The sequence below is a fragment of the Pteropus vampyrus genome, unplaced genomic scaffold (assembly GCF_000151845.1).
Source record: "Pteropus vampyrus isolate Shadow unplaced genomic scaffold, Pvam_2.0 Scaffold2, whole genome shotgun sequence".
NCBI classification, from domain to species: domain Eukaryota; kingdom Metazoa; phylum Chordata; class Mammalia; order Chiroptera; family Pteropodidae; genus Pteropus; species Pteropus vampyrus.
This window is the reverse complement of record NW_011888783.1, coordinates 18,535,632-18,561,942: the sequence shown is the minus strand read 5'-3', so window position 1 is coordinate 18,561,942 and position 26,311 is coordinate 18,535,632. Positions and strand designations below refer to the sequence as shown.

At 36.5% G+C, this 26,311-nt stretch overlaps 1 protein-coding gene across 1 annotated transcript; it reads left to right on the top strand.

Annotated features, from left to right (window-relative positions):
* On the top strand, positions 1 to 26,311 carry ERICH2 (glutamate rich 2). The gene is made up of 11 exons (XM_023528460.1): positions 1 to 461; positions 6,760 to 6,795; positions 7,753 to 7,783; positions 7,990 to 8,038; positions 8,259 to 8,295; positions 10,366 to 10,461; positions 12,474 to 12,622; positions 15,473 to 15,657; positions 18,589 to 18,646; positions 25,394 to 25,465; positions 26,106 to 26,311. The coding sequence occupies exons 1-11, from the start codon at positions 1 to 3 to the stop codon at positions 26,222 to 26,224; spliced, it is 1,293 nt and encodes a 430-aa protein (XP_023384228.1). The 3' UTR covers positions 26,225 to 26,311.

Sequence of the window (26,311 nt, the reverse complement as noted above, 5' to 3'; positions counted from 1 at the left end):
ATGTGTCCGAAGGTGTATGCACCCAGTTCGCGGCGCAGCGTGACCCCCAGAACCGCAGGGCTGTCTCGGATCCGGTTCTCTTGCGGGGCACCTTCTTTGACTCCACGAGCTTGCTCCGCCCCCGCTCCACCCTCCCACTGCCCCTCAGCGGCGCCCCAGGCTCCCCCGGCCTCGGCCCTGCGGCCTGATCCCCGGCCCGCCCCGCCCCGGGCCCGGCCCGCTCCGCCCGCTTCGTCTGGCGCGCTCCCCGCCCCTCCGCGGCTCCCGGAGCTCGCCCCGCCCCAGCCCCGCCCCTTCCGCCCCGTCCCTCGGCGGCTTCCCGGGCTCCAGCCGCGAGCGGTGTCGTCTCCATGGCGACGCAGCGTCTACAGCTCTGTGCTCCGAAACCCGCGCGAACCTCCAGCTGGACTGGCCTTCGGTGACTGTCCTTCAGATGATCGGCGTGAGAGGGACACAAGCAGGTAAGAGGCTCTGGGGCGACTGCGGGTCTCCTTCGCCCCATCCCCGGTGCAGCCTGACTCAGCCCTCACCACGGACGCCCCCAGGCCCGGCGCCTGAACCCGCAAACTTCTCCGGACCCTCCAGGTTCGGGCTCCGGGGCCCCACGGCTGCGGAGGCGGCGCGCGAGAAGGTAGGATCCGCGCGCCTGCAGGTGCGCCTCGCACTGGGCTTCTTCCTCTGGCCGTTGTTGGGCAGGGAGGGCTGGCAATAAGTCTTCGTGGATGTGAGGGGTAACGGGGCAGTTCTGACAGTCGTGTCTACGCCACCAAGTTCTGCCCTGCGGATTCCCACGCGCCGACTCCCCTTCTCCGCCCCACCCCAAAATGAAGGCAGCCACGTTCCATCTCAGGGCTTCCCGCTACTTCACTTGGTCCCTGCTCCGCCCTTCTTCTTAAATTTTTTTTCCTTATTCTTTTCTTCTTTTTTACTTTTACTTGTTTGGGGAAAACGCTTAATGGCCAGTAGGAACCCTTACTGGCTGTAATTCAGACGTCATTACTCTCCAGACGTAGTTAGCTCGGCAGTAAAAAAATTCGGTGGAATTTGGACAAATCATTTAACCTCCCCGGGCCTTGTGTTCAACTTCTGTAAAATGAGGGGCTTGGACAATGGGTCACTTGTAAGATTCAGTCTTCAGCCTTGAGATGAGGAAATTGACCTGAGATTTCAAAAATCATATTGTGGTCTTTTGACTACTCAAACTACACCACGCCCCTTTATCATTTAAGTTAACACATGACATAATTATAAATTTATCATTTGATTTCCTAGAGGGCATAGATGAATTGGATGAACCTGTTCTTACCCCCTGAGACCCCTGAAAGTTATTTTTTAAAAAGAAATCTGAAAAAGACACTGAAAATACATTTTGATTTGTTAATTCTCCTAAAACCCAAATACAATGATCCCCAAATCCACCTTGTTATTTACTTTTTGCTAACTGAAGTTTTTTTGGTTTTTGTTTTTAATCTCAGAAAAACAACAGCACTGCACTTTGAGTGTTAAAAAGTTTACCAGAGCTGAATTCCATCACCTTTGTAGGAATTCCACTGCACCACTCCAGAATTCCAGAGCTTCCTACCACCACTTTTGAACTAATTTTTTTCCCCCCTTTACCCCATCCCGTCTCAATTGCGCACTTAGATCTGGCTTCCTTAAGTCGGAGTTCACCTTCAGCACTGCCCTTGCTAGGCTGTACTTTATAATGACAATAGTAATAGAAGGAGTAGGAGTTGTAATAATTATAACTGAATTAGGAGATACTACTCTTATTAGCAGTTTATATTAATCCTCACAATAACTCTGTGAGGTAGGTAGTATTTTTATCCACATTTTACAGTTGAGGAAATTGAATCATAGGTTAAGGAATTTGCTGGGTTTGAACATAGGCAATCTGACTCCATAGTCTGGGCGTTATATTATGTTGTAAAGGAAATATACAAAAATTATATGTAGTCACTTTTAAATATGAATGTAAGTGATAGATGATCATTGAAACCATTTTATATGTATCTGAGCAATGCAATGAATTATTGCCGCCACATCCTAATATATTTCCCCATTAAGCTCCTCTAGGATAGAGGACAGTGCTTAATCAGCTCTGTCTCTACTTCTCACCACAGTTGCAGGCCCTGAACTCGTAGCTGTCTTATTAATTCACTCTTGCCCATTAGAATACAAGATAGCACAAAATGATAAAATAATTACACAAATAGGATCAAGAAAAATGTCTTTCAATATTACAAGAAAAACCCAAAATAAGAATTTTGTAAAATCTGAATTTTAAAAGTCAGTGGCTTGTTTTATAAAAGCTTTTTCTGAAGCCTGTAAAATCCAAATAAAACCTATTTGGCACTTATAGCTGCTGGCTAGTGAACACTTACTTAGAGAAGTGGGAGTACAATGTTTTAGTGGGGGTGTGAACAGTTCAATGATACAGTGTAAGCTATTAACCACCTCTCTGATGAAAAGAAGGTAGCCACCTCTGCCCGAAGTCCATCCATGTAAAACTGTTGGAGATCTTTCATTTCCTGTCAAACCCTAGGTACCAATTCCCAGTATCTGTTCACCTGCAAGGAAGCGGGAAAAATATTACAAATAAGCCAAACCACCCATTTTTCTTCTTGCTGAATTTTGTCTCACCTCCTTATCTGGAGACCTGAGGCCCGGCTGCCTGCCAGTTCCTCTGTCCCACCCACCCCTCCACCTCCCACAGCACCTTCAGGGAGCTTCATAGTCAGAGCTTTTAAAAACACCAATGAATGTTTTGTTGTGAGTCTCTAAAAAAAAAATATATATGTCAGTGTGCATATCTCAAATGGAATGCATTTCAAGTTCTCAATAGCCATAGATGGCTAGTGGCTACCATATTGAACAGTGAAGCCCTAGTTTAATATGTTCTTTTCCTTTGCTTTCTTGTTTCCTTCTTTCCCGTTCCATTCATTCAACAAATATTTATTGAGCACTGGGTTATGTGACGCGGAGTACACTAGACACTAGAGTTTCTTTTCAGGTGGCTTGATTTTATCTGTTCTTTTATAGCCCCCCCCCCCCAATCTACCTGAACTGATTGGGCCCTTGACTGCTTGACTGGAGTTTTTGATTGTTGAGAGTCAGTTTTCCCTTAAAGACTGGAACTGTATCACATAAAACTTAAAAATTTCTGGGAGCCCTATTTTTCACCGTGTGTAGAAAATCCGTCTGCAGTGAGAGAGAGAATGAGGCCCCCATGCAGGAAGAAGCTGAGATAAACAAGGAAAGTGTCCCCGCTCCTCCTGCTTGAGCACAGCTGTATCAACTGTGTCCTGACTTCTATGTTGCTTGGGTATTCAACTCTTAGATTCTATGAGCAATGCTTTCTCTGTGTGTGTGTGTCTCTCTCCCTCCTGCCCCTCACCTAAACTAACTGGAGCATGGTTCCTATAACTTTCAAACAAGAGTCCAGACTAATATAGCTAAGACAAGAACCAAGCCCTTTCTTTTAGAAATGAGCCCATCATGACCCCCACCCTGGCCCCCAAAGTACATTTTTATTTACATAAAACACAGAATATTTTCAAATGTATCTAATCATGCAATTATGCCTTTACAAATTATTTTCTCATGCACATTATTTATCCAGATATGTTCATTTTCTGATTAATACTGCCTGTCTTTTAATATAAATCTTATAATACTTTTTTTTAAAAACAAACAAATCTATATCTCTTTTCATCAGCTCTTTTCTCAGAATCACCTTCCCAAATCTATGGGTTTTTTTTTTTTTTTTTTTTTAACTATAAGAGCCTTTTAAGCCAATTAAGTTCCTTTATATCATTCTAATGGTTTTATAATTCAGTCAATGTCTGAGTACCTTTAAAGTAGTATGGGACCCACTAATAAGAATCAGTTTCTGTTCTCAAGAAGCTTCCATCCTGGTGCAGGCATTCCACCACTGTAATTATCTGTCTGCCTATTGCTTATGTGCATTTCCTTGACTGATTCTTTCCTCCACCCTTTTCTTAAATGTTGGTATTTCCCAGGATTCTATCCTTGGCCTTGTCTTATTCTACATGGGCCATACCATGTATTCCCACTTTTCCTCAGTTATTCCATACATCATCTTTTCTCTTTTGAGTTTTAACTCCCTTTTGAATATAGAACAACACTTGATTTCAGATAACCTATAGGCATCTCCAACTCAGAATTTCCAAAAACAAATTCATTATCCTCTTGATTGTGTTCCTCTCCTGGTGCCCTCATCCTAGTCATCTAAGCTAGAACCATCAAATTCTCTTTCTTCTCCCACACTTCTCTGCCCGACTCTCACTTTCACCTCTCTTTTTGTTCACATGTACCTTCCTGGCTTTGTACATCATCCTCTTTTCCCTGGACTAGAGTTTGGCAAACTTCTGTAAGCCATACAGTATTTGTCAAAACTATTCAACTCTGCCATTACAGTTTGAACGCTAGCATTGACAATGTGCAAACAAATGAGAACGTCTGTGTCTCAATAAAATTTCATGTACAAAAATAGACAGTGAGTCATGTCCAGCCTGTAGACTTTAGTTTGCTCACCCTTCTCTGGACTATTGCAGTAGCCTCTGAACGGGTCTCCCCACCCCTCATTCTCTCTGAGATTTACCCTCCACAGAATTTCAAAGGCTTCGTCTGCTTTCTATTGCCTTCTGGTTATAGCCCCAAATCCTTATTGTGGTAATTAACAACTTTTAAAATTTGGTCCCACATACATTTCCAATTTCATCTTTTGCCATTCTCCAACAAAATGCTGGATTTCTCTTCCCCTTCTATTGAGTGACTACTTTGTCTTGACTTGATTAAATAAATGCCAGCTTCATTGTGAAATCTGACTCAGTCTTCCCATAGCAGGTAGAATTAATCACTTCTCACTCAGTGTTCCCACAGTCTATGTTATCTCTAGTATTGTAGCTCTTATTACATGATGTCAAGTATTTTAGCCTCTTTTTATATCAAGGAGTAGGGGCCATATTAGTCAAGGTCTCTTTGGGCTTCAAATTACAAAACAACTCCAGCTAGTTTCGGCGAAAAGAGAAATTGGCCCATGGTAAAGGCAAAGGTTGAACTAGAAACAGTGACTCAAACATCAGTGGTGTCTCTCATCTCTTCATCTGTCATTCCCAATTCTATTGTATATTCTGCTTCACTCTCAGGCCACTTTTTTCTTAGAGGCTAGAACCATGGCTACTGAGAGCTCTAGACTCATATTCTTCTACCTCTGTGACAATTCCACTAGGAAAAGTCTCAGAGAAAGGTTGTGATGAGCTGAGCTTGGATCACAGGCTCATCCCTTCGTCCAGTTACTGTGTTAGCTTATGAATTATTCTGATTGCTCTGTCTTAGGACAGTACTACTCTTGTGTTCAGGTGGTACAGATGAACATAGAGTCAGAAACTCCCTCCCAGCCCTACAGCCATTTGTTTTTCCTCTGCAGAGTCAACCAATATTATTAGTTTCTTTTCTGAAAGCGTTTCCTTTCAGAGATATTTTTTGCATATTGGTAGTTATTTGAAAAGTACATATTACCTATACAATGGCTGTACCTCATTCTGCTCAGCTTCTGAGTCACTGCTTTAACTTTACCTGTGTTCTCAGTTACTCTGCTTTTTCTCTGGCATCAATGATCTTTCTAAGCAAGTGTTACTATTTTAGGGCTTATGTGATTTTTTAATTAATTGATTAAAACTCTTCAGAGCTAGTCTGTTTGTCTCCATCATAGTAAAGCCTCCTTTTTTGTTTCCCTAAGCAATCTTAATCAGCTCCTCAGAATATCTTCCCAGTTTTTCTTTTAGATAAAACATCAGCTTGTTTCTACAGTGTCCCTCCTATGTGCCAGGAGTCGTGCTAAACGCTTTATCAAGATCATCTTATTTAATCCTTACAGTGATCCAGTGAAGTTGGCACCATTGTGATCTCTCTTTCACAGATGGAGAAACTTAGATCTCAAGAAGTTAAGTAACTTACCCAGCCTTACCTAGCATGTGGCAGAACTGGGATGTGAATCTAGTCTCTTCACTCAAGAGCCCCAACTCTTGAGTATTACTCTACTGCCCCCTAGGAATTCAATTTTATGAAAGGAGAGTAAATGAATACTTCCTAGGTAATGATAAAATCAGACCCGGCTTTCCAACAAGGGTTAGGATCCTCCCACCCTTTTTTTGTTGTTGTTGTTGTTTTGTGGTTTGTTTTTTTTTTTACCAGGTGAAAATAGGAGAATTGTGTGCACTAACGTTTCATCCAGGTAAAAGGTGGACTGTAGCAATCCATGAAGATCCTAGAGCTAGAAAGGAGAGGGCTCTAAATATAAAGGGATGACTACCCAGACACATGGGTGCCTAGAGGATCGTGAATGTCTGTGGTGGGTGGGAAAAGTCATCCTAGATTTCTTGTAAGGCCTTATTTGCTTCATTATTGCATTGTTTTAGCTTCTGAGCTGTATCTACTGCCCTACAAAATCAGGGTAAAATCTTTCATTTATTTTACAGTCTGATTTTCTACAACCATTTTTCCCAAAAAGGTACCTTGCTTGTACAAGAGATTTTAGCTCTCTGTGAGCTTCTAAGAGGGATAATCAAATTAATAATATGTCTAATGTCTGGCTTGTTTAGTGCTGACCAGAAAAAGCCTGAGGCAAGAGTTTCCGTACTACTGCTTTATTCAGGAGTGCAGATCAGTACAGTTGGATTTAAAAAGAGAAAAATTTAATAGAAAATAATGAACCTTCTGTTTTATTGTCCACAGTTTTGGCCCTGAATTTTGTATTCCAGAAATCCCTAGGTATGTACTACTGCTAATAATTTTAAAAGTCTGGCTTGGGATGTGGTGATAAATGTGAGGGGAGACGGAACAAGTGAATTGTTACCTATGAAAATTTTAAGTCAGGCCTCTCTCATACATAAAAAAAAAAAACCTTATGACTTGATTTTTCTTCTTGCAATTAAAATGCAATTTATGCAAACATATAAAGAGCTCAGTTATAGGAAAATCAGCCTACATAGGGTAACTTAGGAAAGGTAAAAATTCACAGAGAAAACATTTTAACATATAAGTAAGTATTAAAACGTATACAGGAACTGATAAGGTAAGAATTATATTTTAAATGTATCTTTGGAGAAAAATCAAAGGTTAATTTTTAAATGTATGTCAAAATGATATTAAAAATACTATATCTTGAATATAATAGAAAAATTTTCTGTTCTGCCTTATATATACTCTATGTGTTTTTCTTTTAACATGCATGACCTGGAATATGGCAGTAGTTTGGATTACATCTTGTTTTGTTTTGGTGGAGAAAAGAGGTGGTGTAAGCATAAGCCAATCTGAATTTATGGTTTTTAGGGTCAGCTCAGTAGGAAAAGTGAGTCCTTAACCTGCTGTTGATTGTATTTAGAGATAGAGACCAAGTTCTATAAAATCAAATAGTAACAGAGTTAGAGGCTTATTTAATACATCAGTTCTAACACGCAAAATTATTCCTGTAGCTCTTTTTACATAGACTTTAAGGTGAAATGGGGAGGAAGAGTTAATTTCTCTAGATTTTTTTTTTAACTCAATTTCATAATCCAGAAGAATGAGGTTTTTCAGTTAGGATGGACATGATGCTACCAAATACAAAAACAGAATATATACTTAAAATACTCTACTGACAAACTGAGTTCTACATTCTTTTTATTTATATTCTAAATTTACATAGGTGTTTAAAGACTTATGAAGTAAATTTTTTGGTTTTTACAGGAATTATCTAGGCAAGACAGACGCTGTAAAGGTAAGGGTACATAAACTATTTTTTAGGATGCTTTAGTTCTCTTTTACCATTAATTTATATAGTTTTTGAATAATTGCTTTAGTATAAAATTACATTTTAGCTTGGATAACAGAATGTTTATATAAAGCCTATGAATAAGTTATTTTAAATACCACAAACAAAAATAATAATGATAATGCTAGTTTTTATCTCTGCTTCTATTTTAGGCACCAAAATATAGACAAAATGGCAGATTGCTAGTGTTTGATCCAAAGGGTAAATGATTTATTACTTAAAAAAATATGTTTGACCACCATTTTATCCTAAATATTAAGAAGATAGTCTACTGGAATGGTTGAGTGTGGTTGGAAGTCTTAGCAGTTAAATCCTTTATTGTTTTTCATTTAAAAAATGCCTAAATATTTGCCAATCAGGAGTTTCTATTAGGAACATCACTATTGATAAAATACTGAGTTTATTTTTCCTTCTCTTTCAGAAAAAGTGATGATTGAACCAAATGAAACAGTGTCAGAGTAAGAAAATGTCTCTGGTTGTGCAGCCGATCTATCACATGCCTTTCGAGCAATTAGAACTAGAGATTGCAATCATTTGTCACTCAATTAAATTTGAAAGGCTAGAAATGCATGAATTAGTGCTTTAGCTTTTGCTTCAGTCAAAAGGACATTTAAAATGAAAAATGAATTTTGATAAAAAATGTAGGGATGTAGATAATATTCACTTCTACTTTTAATGCTTAAACACCAAGTATTCTGTATTTGACATATAATTTTCATTGCTCATTCGTATTCCCTTTGATAGTTGCTCATTTCTTTCAGAATATCTCTTTAAATGAATATTTACTTTAAAATTAAACAGAATCTTTATTTACTATGAGATGAATCATTACTACTAAATAAGGAAAATACGTAATCACTCCGGGTAGTTGAAGAGATTGGTGTTAAATAGAATCATAGTTCAGTTTGGGTACCTAAATATTAAGTACCTGCTTTGTTCAAGGCACTGATTCTGATAATTCATCAAAGCCCTTCCTGATAAGATTATCTTCTGCCCCCTGAATTAATATTCTATTATTTAGTCTATGAAAAATTACACTTTGAAAGTTGATCATAAAACACATTCATAGAGATCAATTATTGACAGGTCAGTAGGCACCATTCTGGTGGGATTCTATTCAAATTAATATTATTTTGGCTTATTCTGAATATTATTGGCTAGGAAAAATTCCACCTGATGCAACATTTATTTTAATTTTACACTGTCAAAGCTAAAAATTAAAATTAGAATCCACCTTGGCTTTATTATAAATTGCATGTTAAATACATATTTTTATATTAGAGTAATGTATAACAGATCAGTGATGAAAATCTGTTTATTTCAGCTTAAATATTATAAGCAATGAGAAAAAATGCCCTGTTAAATATATTAATCTGTATTTAAATATATGTATCCTATCATATGATTGAAAACATATTTAAATTAAAAAACCTAAGACAATTTTAGTAATCTTTGAGGGAAGTATATCTTTTAATAATAATAATGAAAGTTAGTAGATCATTAATGAAGATAAATTACTGTTTTGTTTACTGCAAGCCCCAATGTCCTTAGACTGTGATAAGTAGTGTTGGAACTGGAGCAAAGTGTAATCTATATCCAGAGGTAGTTAAACCCCAGGGATAAATCAAATGCACCCTGGGCCAAAATAGGGAATCAGAGTGATGATTTGTTCTCTTGATCTCATTAATAATTGCTTGATCTCAGTAACTGCTTATCAAACTACTTTTTGCAAGAGTAAGATGATCATGTCCTTTTTAATTTGCTTGCAAAGAAGACTTTAGATTTGGATTGATTGTTGTTTGAAGTGGGGGAGAAGGAGGGATGGTTAGTATAGCCAGTAAGCTTCACTGTTGTACAGCTGTGTCACCTCAGATGCCTTACCCACAGCTGAAGGCAAACAGGGCCAGTCCTGGAAGAAAATGATCAAGTAAGAAAATAGAAAATCATAGGGACCTTTGCTTAGGGAACAGTGCGACTGACCTGAAAAGTTGATGAATTTTCCATTCCACTCCCTTGCTCCCCGCACAGGCTTCATAGTCTGACCAGCAAGTGTTATTTGCCAAAAGGCCCTGTCCAGCTTGCGTTAGGGAAGACTAGAAGTTTCTTCTTCACCAGTTCTTTGCCTTAATCTTCTGATTGATTTGTCATTCTACTCTGAGCCACAAGGGATTTGTAAACTATTACTTTTAAACTTTTCTGTACACAAAACCCACACTATCATTTCCCACACTATAGATCCCATGTGTGAAATATTTTGTCTACCCAACAAATTGCACTTAATTAACAATTTTCAGTAATAAAGATAAAATATATTTTTAATGCTGGACAAAGTTTTATGGACCTTGGACCTTTGATCTGTTGGGGTTTTTGTTCAAGCTTTTGAGAAGTGAGATAGAAGTGGCTGAAGCAGATCCATAGCACTCAGCTCTCTGAGGTTGAAAATATATCTATATGTTATTCCATAATATGTTTTATCTTTTCTAAAATGAATGACAAGTTATTTTTTATTCCCATTTTTACACTTTAAGTAAATGCTTCTTTGGACGAAGACCAAGATTGGCCAGCAAACTTTATACTTCCGCAGTACAAGTTTCTCTAAATGTAGCTAGGACATTCTTAGAAAAGTAAGTTTTAATTAATTTTTAGGCCCATATTTGGCAAATTATAAATCATTTTAAAACGAAGTTTAAAATGTAAACTTCCTGAAAAACTTGTTAATTCCAATAGAAATTTGGGGACATTTCATAAATACTCCCAGTGCTCTTAACTAAGGAACAATCCTAAAACCTAGGTTATCTACCCTCTAGCATAAGCAAGTTCCAGTGAGATATCTAACTTGACTAACTCTCTAACCTTAGCAGATACTAAATTAACTGTCTTTCATTTCCAAAGGATATTACATAAAAATTTGAATCTTTCCTTAATCGTAACTATTTAAATTAAACATCTTTTAGAGTATACTGGTTATCTATTTTTCTTAAATGGTTAGAGGCATTGTTTCCATTAATAATATCACTTTCTCAAATGGAAGTCAATACATTATAGTGGAAGAGGAGGTTGGACTTTGGGGCCTTTGGTTATTTGAAACTGTGTATGAGACTACTGAAAGTGAACAGAAGAGAAACTCATGTTTTGCTGTTAAAATGATGACTTGGCCATGCTCCTATATTTTTTTTATGACATGTGCACTGCGTGTGTTGGCTTCCTCCATGTTGTATCAAGATTATTAAAGGCATTTCCAATTATTCAAATACCCAGAACTAAACTAGCTAAAATCCCTTCCTTGAGAATATAACTTAGTGAATATATAAGTATCATATTTCATATTCGAAGTTATACATATATTTTCTTCATGGTTTAACATCTTTTACAGTCGATGGCATCTTAAACTTGGCAATGCTTTTTCTTAAATAACAGTATATCTTCTAATAAATAGATGATATCTTAGATTCAATTAAATAAACTAATTCGTAGGAGTGGGGGAAAGCAGGCAGTAAAGCCCTTTTATCTAGATTAGCTATTAGAGGAAATAAATTCTAGTAATCACTTGTGGGGACCTTTGGCACAATAAGAATCTCACAATGCTAGAAAATGAATACTTAAGTGACTTCTCAACTTTTCATATGCAGAGTTTCTTCTTGGATCTTCTCTTTCACAATTAGAAAATTGAGGAGGGTAGAGGCAGAACAAATGTAAATCGTCTTTGCTGTGCATTTTGTATTACCAGGGAGGAATTTTGCTTTAGCAGCATATACTAAGGAAGTAAAGATTCTTCCATTCCCTCTCATAGTACTAAGAATATCACGAGCTATTCATCCTCTTTGTTAGTCATTGCACGAGATTACTAACAACTACAGTACTAATGTTCTGGATTCACATTTCCACAGGGAAAAAACAGAGCCACCATAGCATTGGGGAAAAAAAATAATATTTTACATCTTTTTATATCTTTCCATGTAAACTAGAAGTTGAATTTTTTAAACTTGGTAAATGAGACATCTAAAAGAATCTTAAGACCACAGAAAGTAGACATGGGGTTATTTCCCACCAGCCTGGGTGCCTGTGAGTAAACAGTGCATCACAGAAGAATCCTGTGTCTCGCATTTATTGACATGAGGTTTCAGGCTTAAAAGGTGAAAGAGAAAATTAACCCATTTCTATATCAGTGACTTAATGAAAAAGCAAGCAACTTTATGTTATGACCAAAGGTTAATATTAGTGTTGGACTCTCTCCATAAGTGTAGCGTTTAGCAATGATAAGAACTGATTTACAAACTTAAAAAAACTCAAGGCTAGTATTCCTTAAATAATTTTATTCCATCATATATATCACAGTGATGTGTCAAACACATTCACAGAACTGATCGCTTATATTTGTGCTTTATGTTAAAGAACTCTGAAAAGGTTCTAAGAATCATTACACAAAGACAAATACCAGGTAGAAATAGAATTTTAATCATTAGTAAAATTTATTTTTAATGCTTTTCCAGAAAAAAGGTACTGCATTTTAGCTACTTAGTTTATTGTTGGTGTATTATAGTGTTTGTATTAAATATGTGTGTGTATCCATATTTGAGGCGTAAACAGAATTGTGATCTAGGAAAATATTTTTTCACTATTTACTTTTAACGTTTAGGAAAGAAGTCTCTTCAAAAAATATTGAAAATAAAGTTTCTTTAAAGAATATTGAAAATAGAGTATCTTCAAAGAGTATTGAAAATAAAGATACAGAAATAAATCTACAGTCTAAGCTATGGTCATCTTCCTTCTTAAAAGAAAGCACAGGTAATAACATTTGTTTTATTTGAGTAGCTTCTAATTTCAGCCCTCCTTCTATGACCTTTGAGATGTTGACAACTTTGTAGGTCTGGAGCAGGTCATGGAAATCAGTAATTTTTCAAATTTATGTACCAGATGATTTCTGATACACAGGTACAGGATCCACAGGTATAAATTACATAAAATGATAATGATAGGTTATTTTAGAATGAATTAAAATACCTATGAGAGCAGTAATAAGTTCCATTCATTCAACAACAGTTTATTGAGTGCCAGGCACTGATTTAGAAGCTATGGATACACTAGTTAGCAAATAAGCAAGGTCATTGCCCTTATGAAGTTCATTTTCTAGTGGGAGATAGCCAACTATTAAAAGTAAATAATAAACACAATAAACAAACAAATATGATAGTGACAGGTTGTGATGGGTGCTATAATGTTAGTAAATGGCACCTGGGAGAGGACTACCTTAGACCTAGGAATTAGGACACCTATCATATGCTCATTGTGTGTTTGTGAATTAAGACAGTTCTTGTGACCACATAAAGTCCTTAATTCCCTATTCTGACCTTCCCCTGATGACATCAGTGTGATGAGTCTGTGAACAAGGTGGGGTGGGTACACACTGGAAGATCAGGATGATTGTGAGCTGATGGAGACTGTAAATGAAACAGAAGCAGGTAGATGGCCCAAATATCCCAGCCATCCTATTCTTAGAAGAACTTGGTATCCCTTTTTAGAGCAGCACTTTCTGTTTAGTCAGGAGTTTGCCTTACAGTCAAGAGTTTACTAATTTTTTCTTTCCTGTGTTTGTGTTTTCTTGATATTGTTTTCTCTTGCGCTCTCCTGGATTTCTAGTTTTCTTCTTTCTAATACAAGTGTTTCTGTATTATTAAGAGTAGCTCATAGCCATACTCCCATCAAAGAAGGCATCTCATGAGACTTCCCAGGCACTCAAAATCTTACAAGAAAGGGATGGTGTAGCACAAGTTCAGTTTGAAACTGTGAAAGATCTGTAGAGCCATAGGAGTCGGCAGGCTCACTCAATAGTGTTTCCCAAAGGAAACACATGGTAAACTTTTTTAAAAAATTACTTTAATAGTAGTATATTTTAATGTGTGTTAGGAAAAAAAGACATGGTAAGAATATTGACTGTGGAGCCATACTTACTCCCAGATCTACCACTTAATGAGCAGTGTAAAGTTGGGTTATTTAACCTCCCTGTCTCTCAATTTCATCTATGAAAGGTATAAAAGTAGTATGAGAATGAAAGGAGTTAATGTATGTACTGTTATATATTAAAGGAGTTAATATATGTACTGTTCAGAAGAGCAATGGCATATAATGTTTGTTATGATTATTGTTATTTTTATTAATATATCCATCAGTTCCATGGATGATGATATTTATAATCTGGCAAAATTTATAAGTTAAAGTAGATTCAAAGAAAAATATTAAGTAAATAGTATAGGTGATACACATATATGGCAAAATGGACCAAGATAGTATGAGAATTACGTTTGGAAAATGTCCCAATAGATTGTGCCATACATTTTACATCTTAAATATTTCTCTAATCTATCACCTCCTCTCCATCCCTATTATACCTGTGCCCTATCATTAACCATCTCTCTCAAATGGACTTTTTAAAGAGACTTTTAATCTCTCCCCTTGCTTTTCCTGCAGAGGATCTCCCCTCAAAAACACTTTCCACTCTGCTATCCAAGTTTTGCCTCAGAGATGCAGAATTGATCATACTTGTTTCCCTACATAAAATATTTCCTTAGTAGTTCTGTCATTCTTAGGATAAATCTCAAGGCTTCTGGCCCACAAGACTTTATTTTCCAGCTATTCCCTACCACATCTGTCACCATTTCAGCCTCAATCTTGAGCCTTAAGCAGCATCAAAGTGTTTGTAACTCCACACACATTCTTGCTTCTGCATTGGATCATGAAAAATATCCACTCAGACTGGACAATTCCTGATCACTCCCCAGACTCCTGTGAGGCCCTCCTTTTTTCTTCCATTTACCCAGTATACATCATTATCGGTGTACTTCCCTATGGTTTTGTAATTATCCATTATGTTTCTGACTCTCTCATTAAAGTGTTAGCAAGTACCCTGAGGTCAATGACCATTTATTTTGTGTGCCTGGAACTCAGCATAGTGCCAGCCACTGAATGAGTAGTCAGTAGAACTTATTTTTTTATTTTTTCAGTCACCTATGTTTGGTCATAGGTACTGTGACTTGACATTAAGAAAAATCATTAATAATGTTGTGTAATTTTTGGTTATATGTAGACTACTCCACATGTATTTCTTCTGTGTGTGTGTGTGTGTGTGTTTTGAGAGAGAGACAGAGAAGAAACGTTATTCTCAAGTATCCAAGGAGTGACATGACCTAAGAACTATTTGCATCTCAGCCTCTCCAGTCTTACTTTTACTCTTCAAGTTTTTTATTTAGTATTTACCTCCCTATGAGAACAACTTAGGACATCTATTTCTAGAGCTAGAATAGCATTAATTTCTTTTTTCTTAAAATTATTATATTCTTTATAAACAAAACTTTTTCATTTATTAAAATTTTAAGCACCAAACAATTCAAACAATTAACATCAGCTGAATGTTATTGATTTGGACTTTTTCCTTTCACTTGACAGTTTTATTACCTTTTTGAAAGTGGAAATCAAATAAGTTATTGCAGTGCTATTTAGTCATGAAAAAAAAAAAAAATACAGTCCAGAACAGGAAGCCATGCAGTAAGCACATACACTTGTAATATTATAATTTAGGAGTAACCATTTTTAATTTTTGAACTTTTCAATATTCATTAAATTATGTATATTCTGTTTTAGGTGAAATGGGCAAAGATACAGTCATTGCAAAGCAGGAGAAAAATAATGAACATTGCCTTCAGGATATCGATGATAAATTGTCCAAATCAACAGATGATGATGGTGAAGATGACACCAATGATGAAGATGATGAAGACAGTGACCCGAATAAAAATACTCATGCCCCATTAGAGTTAATGGCAGAAGTAAGTTTTACTTGTACATTATAATTTAAGAAACTTAAAAAACTATTAAAATAACTAAATGGTATATATAGCCTTGATGATTAAAACAATAGTAAAAAGATACTTGCCCACATACAGACGCTTACCTGGCTATTCATCTCTCTTACTACTTTCACCAGATTTAAGGTGAGAGAAGATTCTGGAAGTGACTCACAGTATTCTGGTAAAGGCTACAATTACACATATATATGTTAAACCACCCAATATTGTCCCAAAGGCCATTGATGTTGCTTTCTTTTTCTGTCTTTTTCTCCGTATATTTAATTTTAAATTTCTATCGCTATCTCTTTTAAGTTCACTATCTATTTTTTGCAGTTATAATCCCATCCTCCCATCCTTTCTCCCTACCTCACCCCATATATTTTATAAATAGTAATGCATTCTTTAATGTCACTCAATAATGTGTTACAATTTTCTTTATAAAGGAATTGCACATTTTGGGGGACATTTGTTATTGAGGATCTTGTAATTTGTCATTATAGTGAATGGGTTCGTTTCATTAGTCTCTAATTATTACGAGGTGTAGAAACGCCATTGATTTTCATATGCTAATCTTGTTTACAGCAACCTAGATATACTAACTTACTAGCTTTAATGGTTTATAGCTTGGCCTGCATTTTCTTTGTTTACAATCCTGTCACATCTGATTTTTATTATTCATATTACCTTTCCCTTTTTCTTCTTTAGATAAGAGGTCTGCTTCTAAACATAAATGATATTTTCCAAAATTCTTGTTCCATTAATTTAAACGCTTCTAAATAGTATCATATGTACAATCTTTGATAAAAATTTTTAATAGATGCCAATTTAAAGAATCCCCTTATATTCTTAACATTTAAAAAATTTTGTTTCAAAAATGAAGATTAAAGTTTTAAAAAATATTTCTTCGCATATATTTAGATTTTAGCTTTTCTCTTATAATCTATTGGTGTGCATTAACAACTGATTTTCTGATATTGAACCATCCTTGAATTTCTGAGATAAATTCAACTTGATCACGTTATATTCATCTGTATCTTGCTGGATTTGATGTGTAAAAGGTTTTCATATCATAATTTATTAGGTAGACCAGTTTATAATTTTCCTATTGGAAATGTCTGTGTGATTTAGAGATTAAAATTACACTCGCCCAACAAAATGAGTTAGGGACTTCTGGTGAGATTTATCTGTAACACCTTGCCATCTTTTATCTGGGCAGTGAGAGAGGCGGGGTAGGTGGGCTAGTTATAGGTTCAATTTATAGAATCTCAGTTGGATACCTCGGATTTTCTATTTCTTCTTCAACCTATTGCAGGGTTTCTCAACCTTGGCACTGCTGACATTTGGGATTGGGTAATCCTTTGGTGCTTCTGAGTGTCTTTGTAGAATTTTTATCAGCATCCCTGGGCTTTATTAGCTGCCAGCACCTTCCAACATAGAATCTGTAAAATGAATATAAACACACATTATCTATCATTTCTCTCATTATATTCATATTTTCCTCTACTTTTGAGCATATGGCATATATGCTTATCTACTATGCTATCATCTTTTTCAATTCTAGGTTAATTTCTACTGATTAAGTTTTGTCCTGCTTAAGATATTTTCCTGAACCTTTGCATGCCTGGTAATTTGTTACTGAATCCTAGACATCATAAATTTCATGTTCTTGGTTACAAACTTTTGTTGTTTTTCTTTGAATATTGTAGAACTTTGATCTGGACACAGTTGAGTTACTTGGAAGCAGGTATCACTTTTTGAGTCTTGCTTTTAAGCTTTGTTGGGAGGGTCCAGAGCAGCCTTTATAGTGTGGGGACACTGCCAAGGCAGTAACCTTATGAGGACTCTTCCTAATGCTCTGTGTTTTCGAAGGACCTTCCACTCTGGCTGGAGAGAACATGAGCTTTTAGCCCTGTGAGAGGTCCAGTGATTGCTCCACTTGCTCATTCCAGTGATTCTTTCTTCAGCCTCAGTTTCTTCATGCTCATATGCAGATTGGTACCAGCCAAAGACTCTAAGAAACACCTCTGCAGGTTGCTGGAGCTCTCTCTGCCTGTGAAGTTCATTCCTCCCTTGAAAATTATGGCCACATTGGCCTCTCTGAACTCTATACCATTATTTCAGCTCAGCTAGATTACTCGTTTCTGTTTGGATTCTCCCTGCCAATGCTGGTGCCTGGAAACAGCCTAAAAGCAGTAAACTGAGGCAATATAGGTCCCATCTTGTTTCTCTTCTTTTGGAGATGAATCACTGTCCTGTGATGTCTGTTGTTCAGCATTTGAAAACTGTTGTTTCATATATTTTGTCCAATTTTCTGGTTGTTTAAGGAGGGAGAGTAAATCTGCTCTCTGTTAACTCCATCATGGCTAGAAGTCTCAATTATTTTTTTAGCACAAAGAAAATGCTAATATGCTTGCCTTCTTAGATAATTTAACCCAACTGCTAGCCATAGAATCATATAAGGAAAACAGAGATATTTACTATATTTTCTTCCTAGAAGAAAGCATATACATAATTGTAATTCTATATTTTTTTACTAAGTGTTGTCATGTAATTATGGACTAAATTCACAAATAAAAGCTGTATCTGAACCAAAGGAATTTTAAAATGATTAATGTCTTCACTGTCTCTGCCAGTTGAGTCAATCTGCATATTCTCAAATTATTCAGTAGTACATATATAGTATGGTCGTAGGAAAGTAGAGGTATCATACTTATTCTATATTGCCTTGCCATGAGAAGTCCTTAAATACTCTTAATTAATTGATTGATTACAGACTCACTTCTGGAAAAATTATGTAAATGTTAAAAGCAAAATAGTTAATCATTAATGGAATATTTTCTAGAGAGTTTATAATTGACATTTAAATTTTCTCCAAAACTACTTATCTGAAAAATTCTTAATGTGTTCCAGTTCCTGAGAGCAGAAATGAGCCAAGACTACCATTTGGCAAAAAAATTATGTCAGATGAGTAAGTACAAAGTACTTTCCCATTTTTCAATCTTCTCTTTGTTTCTAAAAACATTCCATAATATGTAAAATGGTTTGATTATTATAAGTCTAGTGAATTTCCCTGATAGTGTCTCAGTGATTCCTTGATAGTAAATTAGGTTGATTGGTATAAGGACTAATTTAGACTTCTGGCTACTTTTGAGTGGGATCAACTAACAGAGACTAATTACCACCACTGGAAAATAAGTCAAAATCCTTACCTTTATGACAATGGTAAGTACCTTTATGCCTTTAGTTTCAAAGAAGTGTCAGGTACTGCAGCAAATCTTACTTAATATGCAATTGTTCTACAAATATTTGAGTGCCTACATGTGTCAGGCACTGAAAATACAGCAGTCAACAAGAGAGATAACAATCCCACATTTATATCTAGTGTCAGGCAGATAATAAACGGATACATAAAGAATGTGTAATAAATGATAGGTACTATGGAGAGAAACAAAGTAGGGAAGAAGGACTGGAAATTACTAGGAGGAGGCAAAGCAGTTTTAAATAGGATGGTCCTGGGAGGTCTCATGGAAAGACTTGAGCAAAGACTTGAAGAAGTTGAGGAAACTAGTCTGGAAGAAGCAAGTTCCAGGCAGGACAGGATTAATAGCAGAAGTACTGAGATGCTGAAGTACTGAGTGTGCCTATTGGATAGCTAGGCAGACAGTATAAATGGAGCAGAATAAGCAAGGAGAAGTGTGATAGTAGATGAGGTCACAGAGGTTACAGGTTAGGGGTCGTGCAGATTGCATAGAACCTTTTCACAATTTAAGGGCCTTCATTTTTTACCATTCTTTATTCATGTTTTTGATACATTTTTTTTTTTTAAAGAAGCCCCTCCAACATTTCCTGTAATATTGGCTTGGCGTTGATTAATTCCTTTAGCTTATTTTTGTCCGGGAAGCTTTTTATCTGTCTTTCGATTCTAAATGATATGATAGGTTTGCTGGATAAAGTATCCTTGGTTGTAAATCCTGGATTTTCATCGCATTGAATATTTCGTGCCCAGCCCTTCTGTCCTGCATAATTTCTTTTGAGAAATCAGCTGCCAGTCTCAGGTGCTCCCTTGTAACTAACTGCTTTTATCTTGCTGCTTTTAAGATTCTCTCTTTGTATTTAACCATTGGCATTTTAATTATGATGTGTCTTGGTGGGAGCCTCTTTGGATTCCTCTTTCTTGGGACTCTCTGAGCTTCATTGGGTTGTATGTCTATTTCTTTCACCAGGCGAGGGAAGTTTTCCATCATTATTTCTTCAAATAGCTTTTCAACATCTTGTTTTTCTTGAGGTACCCCCATGACATGGACATTTTTACATTTAATTGTGTCCCATAGGCTCCTTAAATTATTATTGTATTCTTGGCTTCTTTTTTCTTGCCATCTGATTGGGTGCCCTTGGCTTCCCCATCCTCTATATTGGTGGTTTGATCTTCTTCTTTATCCACTCTGTTTATTCCATCTAACATATTTGTCATCTCAGATAATGTGTTCTTCATTTCTGACTGGTGTCCTTTTATAATTTCCATTTCTATTTTTATGTTTTTTATCTCTTTAAGTTCTCACTGAATTCATCTGCACTTCCCCTAAATTCATTGAGCATCCTTATAACCAGTGTTTTGAACTCTGCATCTGTTAGATTGCTTGACTCCATTATTATCCAGTGAATTCTTAATTTTGAAGATCGTAGTTTCTAAATCTTAAAACATTCATTTAATGATTTTAAAAGAGTCCAGATCTCTGTTGAAATCCAAATTGTTTTCAAACTATTTTGCCCATTTTTCTCGAATATATTTGTCATAGTTATTTTTAAAGTGAAATGGCAACTCTGTAATTAAACTTTATTAATAATAAGTCTCAAAATATTAACTAGTGTCAGACTTAAGTCTCGTAGTAAAAGTCCTTGAAGTGAATATATAGTATAGGGATCGTGAGGGTCTACTCTCACTTGCCTTACAAAGAGTCCTCACTATGGATACAATATTTCTTAAATCATTGGCTAATTTTTTACTTAATTTTTAATTTTTGAATACTTTAACATTATCTCTTTTCTATCCAAAATAATTTGCCTTGTCTTGCACTTTTGACCTTTAAATATTTGATTAAAAGTATTTTTGGTAGCCCACATAGAATTTCCATTCAGAAGGAATCCTTAGAGGGAATCATGCCCAACCTTTTATTTTTACAAATAATGAAAGTGAAGCAGAGGGAGGTTAAGCAGCTTGCTCAGCCCCACTCAGAGAGCTAGTGACATAGGCAGAACTGGGACCCAAGCCTCCTTCTCCCACAATACCTTTCTCCTCTGTGGAGCTAGTGTAGAAGTGAGTGACTCTGTATCTCTAGTGCCCAATTCTCTGAGTTTCTGGTGAAGCCTAATTGTGGGAAAATTTATATATCATATTTCTGTATTTATTAATCATTTTTAGAAAGCCTCTGGCTGAAGTTTATAAAATATATGCACTGATAATCACCACATCTGTCAGTCAGTTTTGGCTGTTAGCCCTGTAGTATGCTGCATAAACAGCAGGTGCTCAATAAAATGTTTATTGACCTGACTCAAACCAGTGAACACACATTAAGTGCCAGGTCGGTATAGATGGAAAAAAATCCAAATTGATCTCTCTTAATTGGGTTATATCCCTTTAAAAACTCACTCCCATCCTTCACTCCTTCCAACAAATATATATTGAGCATCGTATCTGTACCAGATATGCTGGGAGCTGGAGAGAAAGCAGAAATCAGGGCACACATGCTCTAAACCCTTTTGAGGTTGACATAGTCATGGTTTGGTTTGGTTTTCATCCCTATTGGCTCATCCAGTAACACTGTTCACTCTTTTCTGTCTGTGTAAAATAGTGGTGCCTCTAAAACTAAGGACTAGACTATTGGAAAAGGAGCTATGGAGGGCCCTAATACAGGCACCATGATCCAGGGAGCCATTTGGGAAAGAGCACTGCTCTGCAGAGGAAGAAGAGGCTGATAAGAATCATGGAAGAAGAGGCCCAGAGATGGTTGATGCTGCTGCAAGTTCCTCTCTGTATTTAGAGCAACAAACAAAATAAATTTTTTTCATCTAGCAAGGAACCCAAAATATTATATGTAAATTCTTACTATAGATATTCCTTTGTCTGTTTTTCCTGTTTTCTAGCTCTTCTACAGACTCTTCTTTTCTCTCTGTATGTATTTATATCTTTATAAATTATATATGTAAACATAGGTTATACATTTGCATATTTGTATATGTATGTATTTAGCACTTACTAGGGGAGCATTTGTATTACACTGAATGCTTAAAATAATTCCGTGAGGCTGATATTATTAACCACACTTTCTAGATGAGGAAATTGAGGCTAGAAGCAAAGAGAACTAGTTCACACAAAGTCACAGAGCTACTAATTGGTAAAGTTAGGATTAGATCCCAGGTCTGGCTTGAAAGCCTAAGATTGTCTACTAATTTTCTATTTCTGTTTCGTCGTTTGATTAATAAGCATACACTTCTGGTCAAGCAGGCAGAGACTTGGAAAAGATATACTTTATGGATTAATCAGATTTGAAATGGCTTCTATTTCTATTAAATAATCCATCTTTGTCCCTCAGAAATGTTTTACAGATTCATTTTCGTTAACAGGCTTTAGGTTCCTGTTTTGTTTTCTTGCTGTCCAATCACAGTATAATTATTTATATCTTTGTTTGGCTGCAGGGCTGCCAACCTGGTGTCCCAGGTACTCATGGGTTCCTTTCTCTTTGTCCCACCTTTTAAAAATTTGTATTAGGTTCCCCCAAGATATTTTCTCTGTTGGTGAAGACTTAAATTTTATCTTTCTTCCACACCCTGTTTTTATATGGTCCTAATATTTCCTCAGCCATTTTTCTGCTGTCTCATGCAGAACTGATATCTCTGCTCCGTGCCATTTCCTGCCAGGCATTGGAGGCAGCCTAGAAAAGTGATTTTTAAGTGAGACTGAAAGTTAAGAGTCCCAGTTACTTATCTTAATTCATCTCATGAATGACTGTGAGATTTTGTGCCAATCAATCTTCTTATTTCTTGGTCTCTTCACCTGTAAGAAGGGAACTTGCAGCTTAGTCTTCTTAAGGCACCACTCTTCACAGGCAGCCCTAGGTCCAACACCAAAAAACATTTAGGCCTGGAAGACCTATTTTATCAATTATAATAATTGATAAAATAACCATAAGAATAATGGTTTAAAACCATAAGAATAATGGTTTAAAAACCAAAATGGTTCTTATCATTATAAGTCTAACACAAATTCAGATGTATCTTGAGAAAACATAGTTCCTGTAATGTTTATTTCTTTTTGAGTAAAATAATCACCCTTTCGTATTAGCCTAGAGTAATTAATTTTATCTAGGCAAAAAAAGGACTGCTTCCTACTCAGTAGTTTATGATCATTTATTCTATTTTTTAATGTTTTGAGGACTCCAGCTATACCAGGCACACTAGGGATGTAAACAGTGAACAAGAATAACGTTCAGTCTACCATAGAATAAACTTCAATCTGAAGGACTCAGAGCCCCATAAGCAGAAGAACGACCCCCCCACCCCACTCCCCACCCCGGGCTCCCTGCCCCAGCCTTTAAGCCAGAAGAACAGAAGAAAGCATCCACTGAATGCCTAAGAAGGAACTAACCCTTTCTCTAGGCCCAGAACCATTCTGGGAAAACGAATAACAATCAATGTTTATTCAGAACTTAACGTGCACCGAGGACTGAACTAAGTACTTTACTTTTATTATCTCGTTGATTTATTAAAATAGCCCAATATGGTTGATAGCATTATTGCTGATAAAGGAACTGAAGTACAGAAATAGTAAATACTCTCCCCAAGGTAACCCAGCTAGACAGTGGCGGAACCAGGATTCTCATTTGACAGTCTTCAAGGCTGGATTCTGCTTATGGGCCCAGGTTGGGAAATAACCCCCAGGACACCTACTGCACGTGCTACAGGCTTCTCTTACTTATTTACAAACCCTACTAGCCTGCCAGAGAGTAAGAAGAATTTTTGATTCATCATGTAGAATGGATACTGCTAGGCTAAGTTTCAAAGTGGATATCTTACTCTCACTCTGAAAATTGACAATTGCCAGCAGGTTTTGTTAAACCACGAGAGCAGCTGATGTCATCCTCCAGTCCCATGGAATAGCCCTAATTCCAATGTGGAATTCTCTAAACTGTATTCTAAGGAATATTCAAGATTTCTTAATAAATGTTCTACCAAAAAGATTCCATGGAAATAATTATTTGGGGAAACCATGTTTTCCTTATAAGATTTATAATAGTATGAGAATATTAATGGCTCTGTAAAATCTTACAGTTGCTTCTTAGTGTAAGCTTTACCTGAGCTACTTCATTTAACCTAGTTTCCCAAATACATATTAAAATCTTAAACTCATATCTCAGGAAGCAAGTTGGAGAAACCCTGCTCCAGAAAGAGGCTTAGCCTCAGAGAAAGATTTAGACTGCTAATGATAAGTGTATTTTGGTCCAAGTTAAAAATGTATAAAAAATTACTTTTATTAGAAACCGTAAAAGATATTTAAATACCTATAGGATCCTTAAAAGCAGCTTCTGAGTGAGTATACAGTCATGCTAAACCAGATTGATGGTAGATTGTTATGTTAGTGGATTAGGAAATGAAGACACTGGTTTGATGTGTTGGGATGAAAGCCATATGGGGTGAGGTCCTATGAGCCAATGGGGCCTAGTTGAACCATCTGCATGCAGTTCACTCATATCTTAGCCAGGCCAATAGCACACTTGATGTTTCAGTGCCCTCTGGGGGCCATCAAGATATCACGCGAGTGTCACAACATTAAATGGACAATGCCAAATTATGAATACTCCTCAAGGCTGGTAGGAAGAAGGTAGAGAGAGGTCTGTAGAGCAAGATCTGAAAAAATAAATAGTCTAGAAAACTCTCGAACAAAAGGTGTAAATTTTTCTGGCCTCTAGGACTTTGGTACCATACCAATAAACCTAAAAAAAATTCTATTGGTATGGTCCAAAGGAAAGATGACACATTCATATAAAGGATTAACAAAAAGGAGTAAATAGTGCTAAAAACAAAGGGTCTGATGAAGAGGGAGAACACTGTTAGGTAGATGCTGACTGGGTTGTAAACTAGGGTAAAAGTTTTAAGGATGAAGAACAATAAGAAATATCAATTTCCCTATTTGAAAGATGAGTTTTTAAAACTAGCATCTCTACCATGGAAGAGTTTGCACTAAAGAAAAATAAGGGAGGGTGGAAACTCTGTTCCTTCTGTTCAGATGAGGTCTTTAGTAAAGGATGTCATGTAGACATGGGGAGAGGGGCAGTGAGATGAAGTGAGGGATTAACAGACCTCTAGGCACACATTCTTTTTAGCAGAGTCTTTTTTGCAGGATTTGTACCTTATTTGCAGAATGATTATAGTCAAAAATACCTTGGTTTCAGGATTATGAGGGATGCCTCACAGTAATAGACATTGCATTCTTTGGACAGGACGTAGACAATAAAATGAGGATTATTTGTCTTACAAAGCACCTAGCATAAGTAGAGAATTCTCTCTATTTGCACTTAATATACCGATGGTATAATTGTTGGTGTTTATCGCTTTGTGCTTTTGCACTTACTCTGACTGACAGTTTCAATCTCATTCTGAGGAGCCTGTTTGCTGAAACAGTTTGAACATTAATAACATATGTTCTGTTGTTCATTTTCAGTCCTAATCTATGAACCAGAAAATCCTGAGGCCAAGGAGTTTTTCTCACTTATTGAAGAAATGTTGCTGATGGGTAAATTTAAAATTTTAAATTCCTTCTTTCTCATAGAACTATGAGCAGTCACTATTTAAAATCCCATTATCCCAGGAGATTGGTAAAGTACATCTTAAGGAAGCAGTTAAAAAGGGGCTAAATGGTTGTCTTGGATGGTTTGATGAAACCAGCTTGTCCTCTGTGGATGGTCACGAGGACTCCTTTCTCTGTGGGGTGGAACTGCCCAAATAAAGCAGGTTTCCTGGGCACAGGCATCACACACTGACAAGGTCTTCAGAGAGAATAGAATATGTTAATTGCTTCATGTATTAAAGGGACTACCCCACAATTCCAAGGAAAGCCAGCACCCTCTAAATTACCCTAAATCTCACTTACTCTTATTCTATTTAAGTAAGAATTATGTTGACAATAGTAAACATTTTATCGACCTAGTTTTAAATTTACTTTAAATCCACAAATATCTTTATGCCAGTAAGAATATATTCTTCGCGTTACTACTTTAACTTCATATACAGTTAGCAAAGTTCAGTTCGGCTCAGTTCTCATGTTCCAAAAATATGTATTTCTTTGTGGAGGCAGAAGCAAGGAGAATTATGATTTTTAATAGAGTAGAAATGTTACGAAACATTTTAAGCAATTCTCTTCCTTTCTATGGCAGAGAAAGCTCAAAATCTTGAGGAAGATGATCAAGATAGTGAAGAAGAGAGTAGCGGTGAGAGTGAAGGAGAAAGCGAGGAGCTGAGTGAAGAAAGCTCGGATGAATGTGAAGACGAGTGATGAAAGGTGCTACTAGGGTTTTGTCTTCATGTAACTTTATTACTGTAAACCATTGAAATATAAAGGAAAGAGCTGCATTTTAGTCTA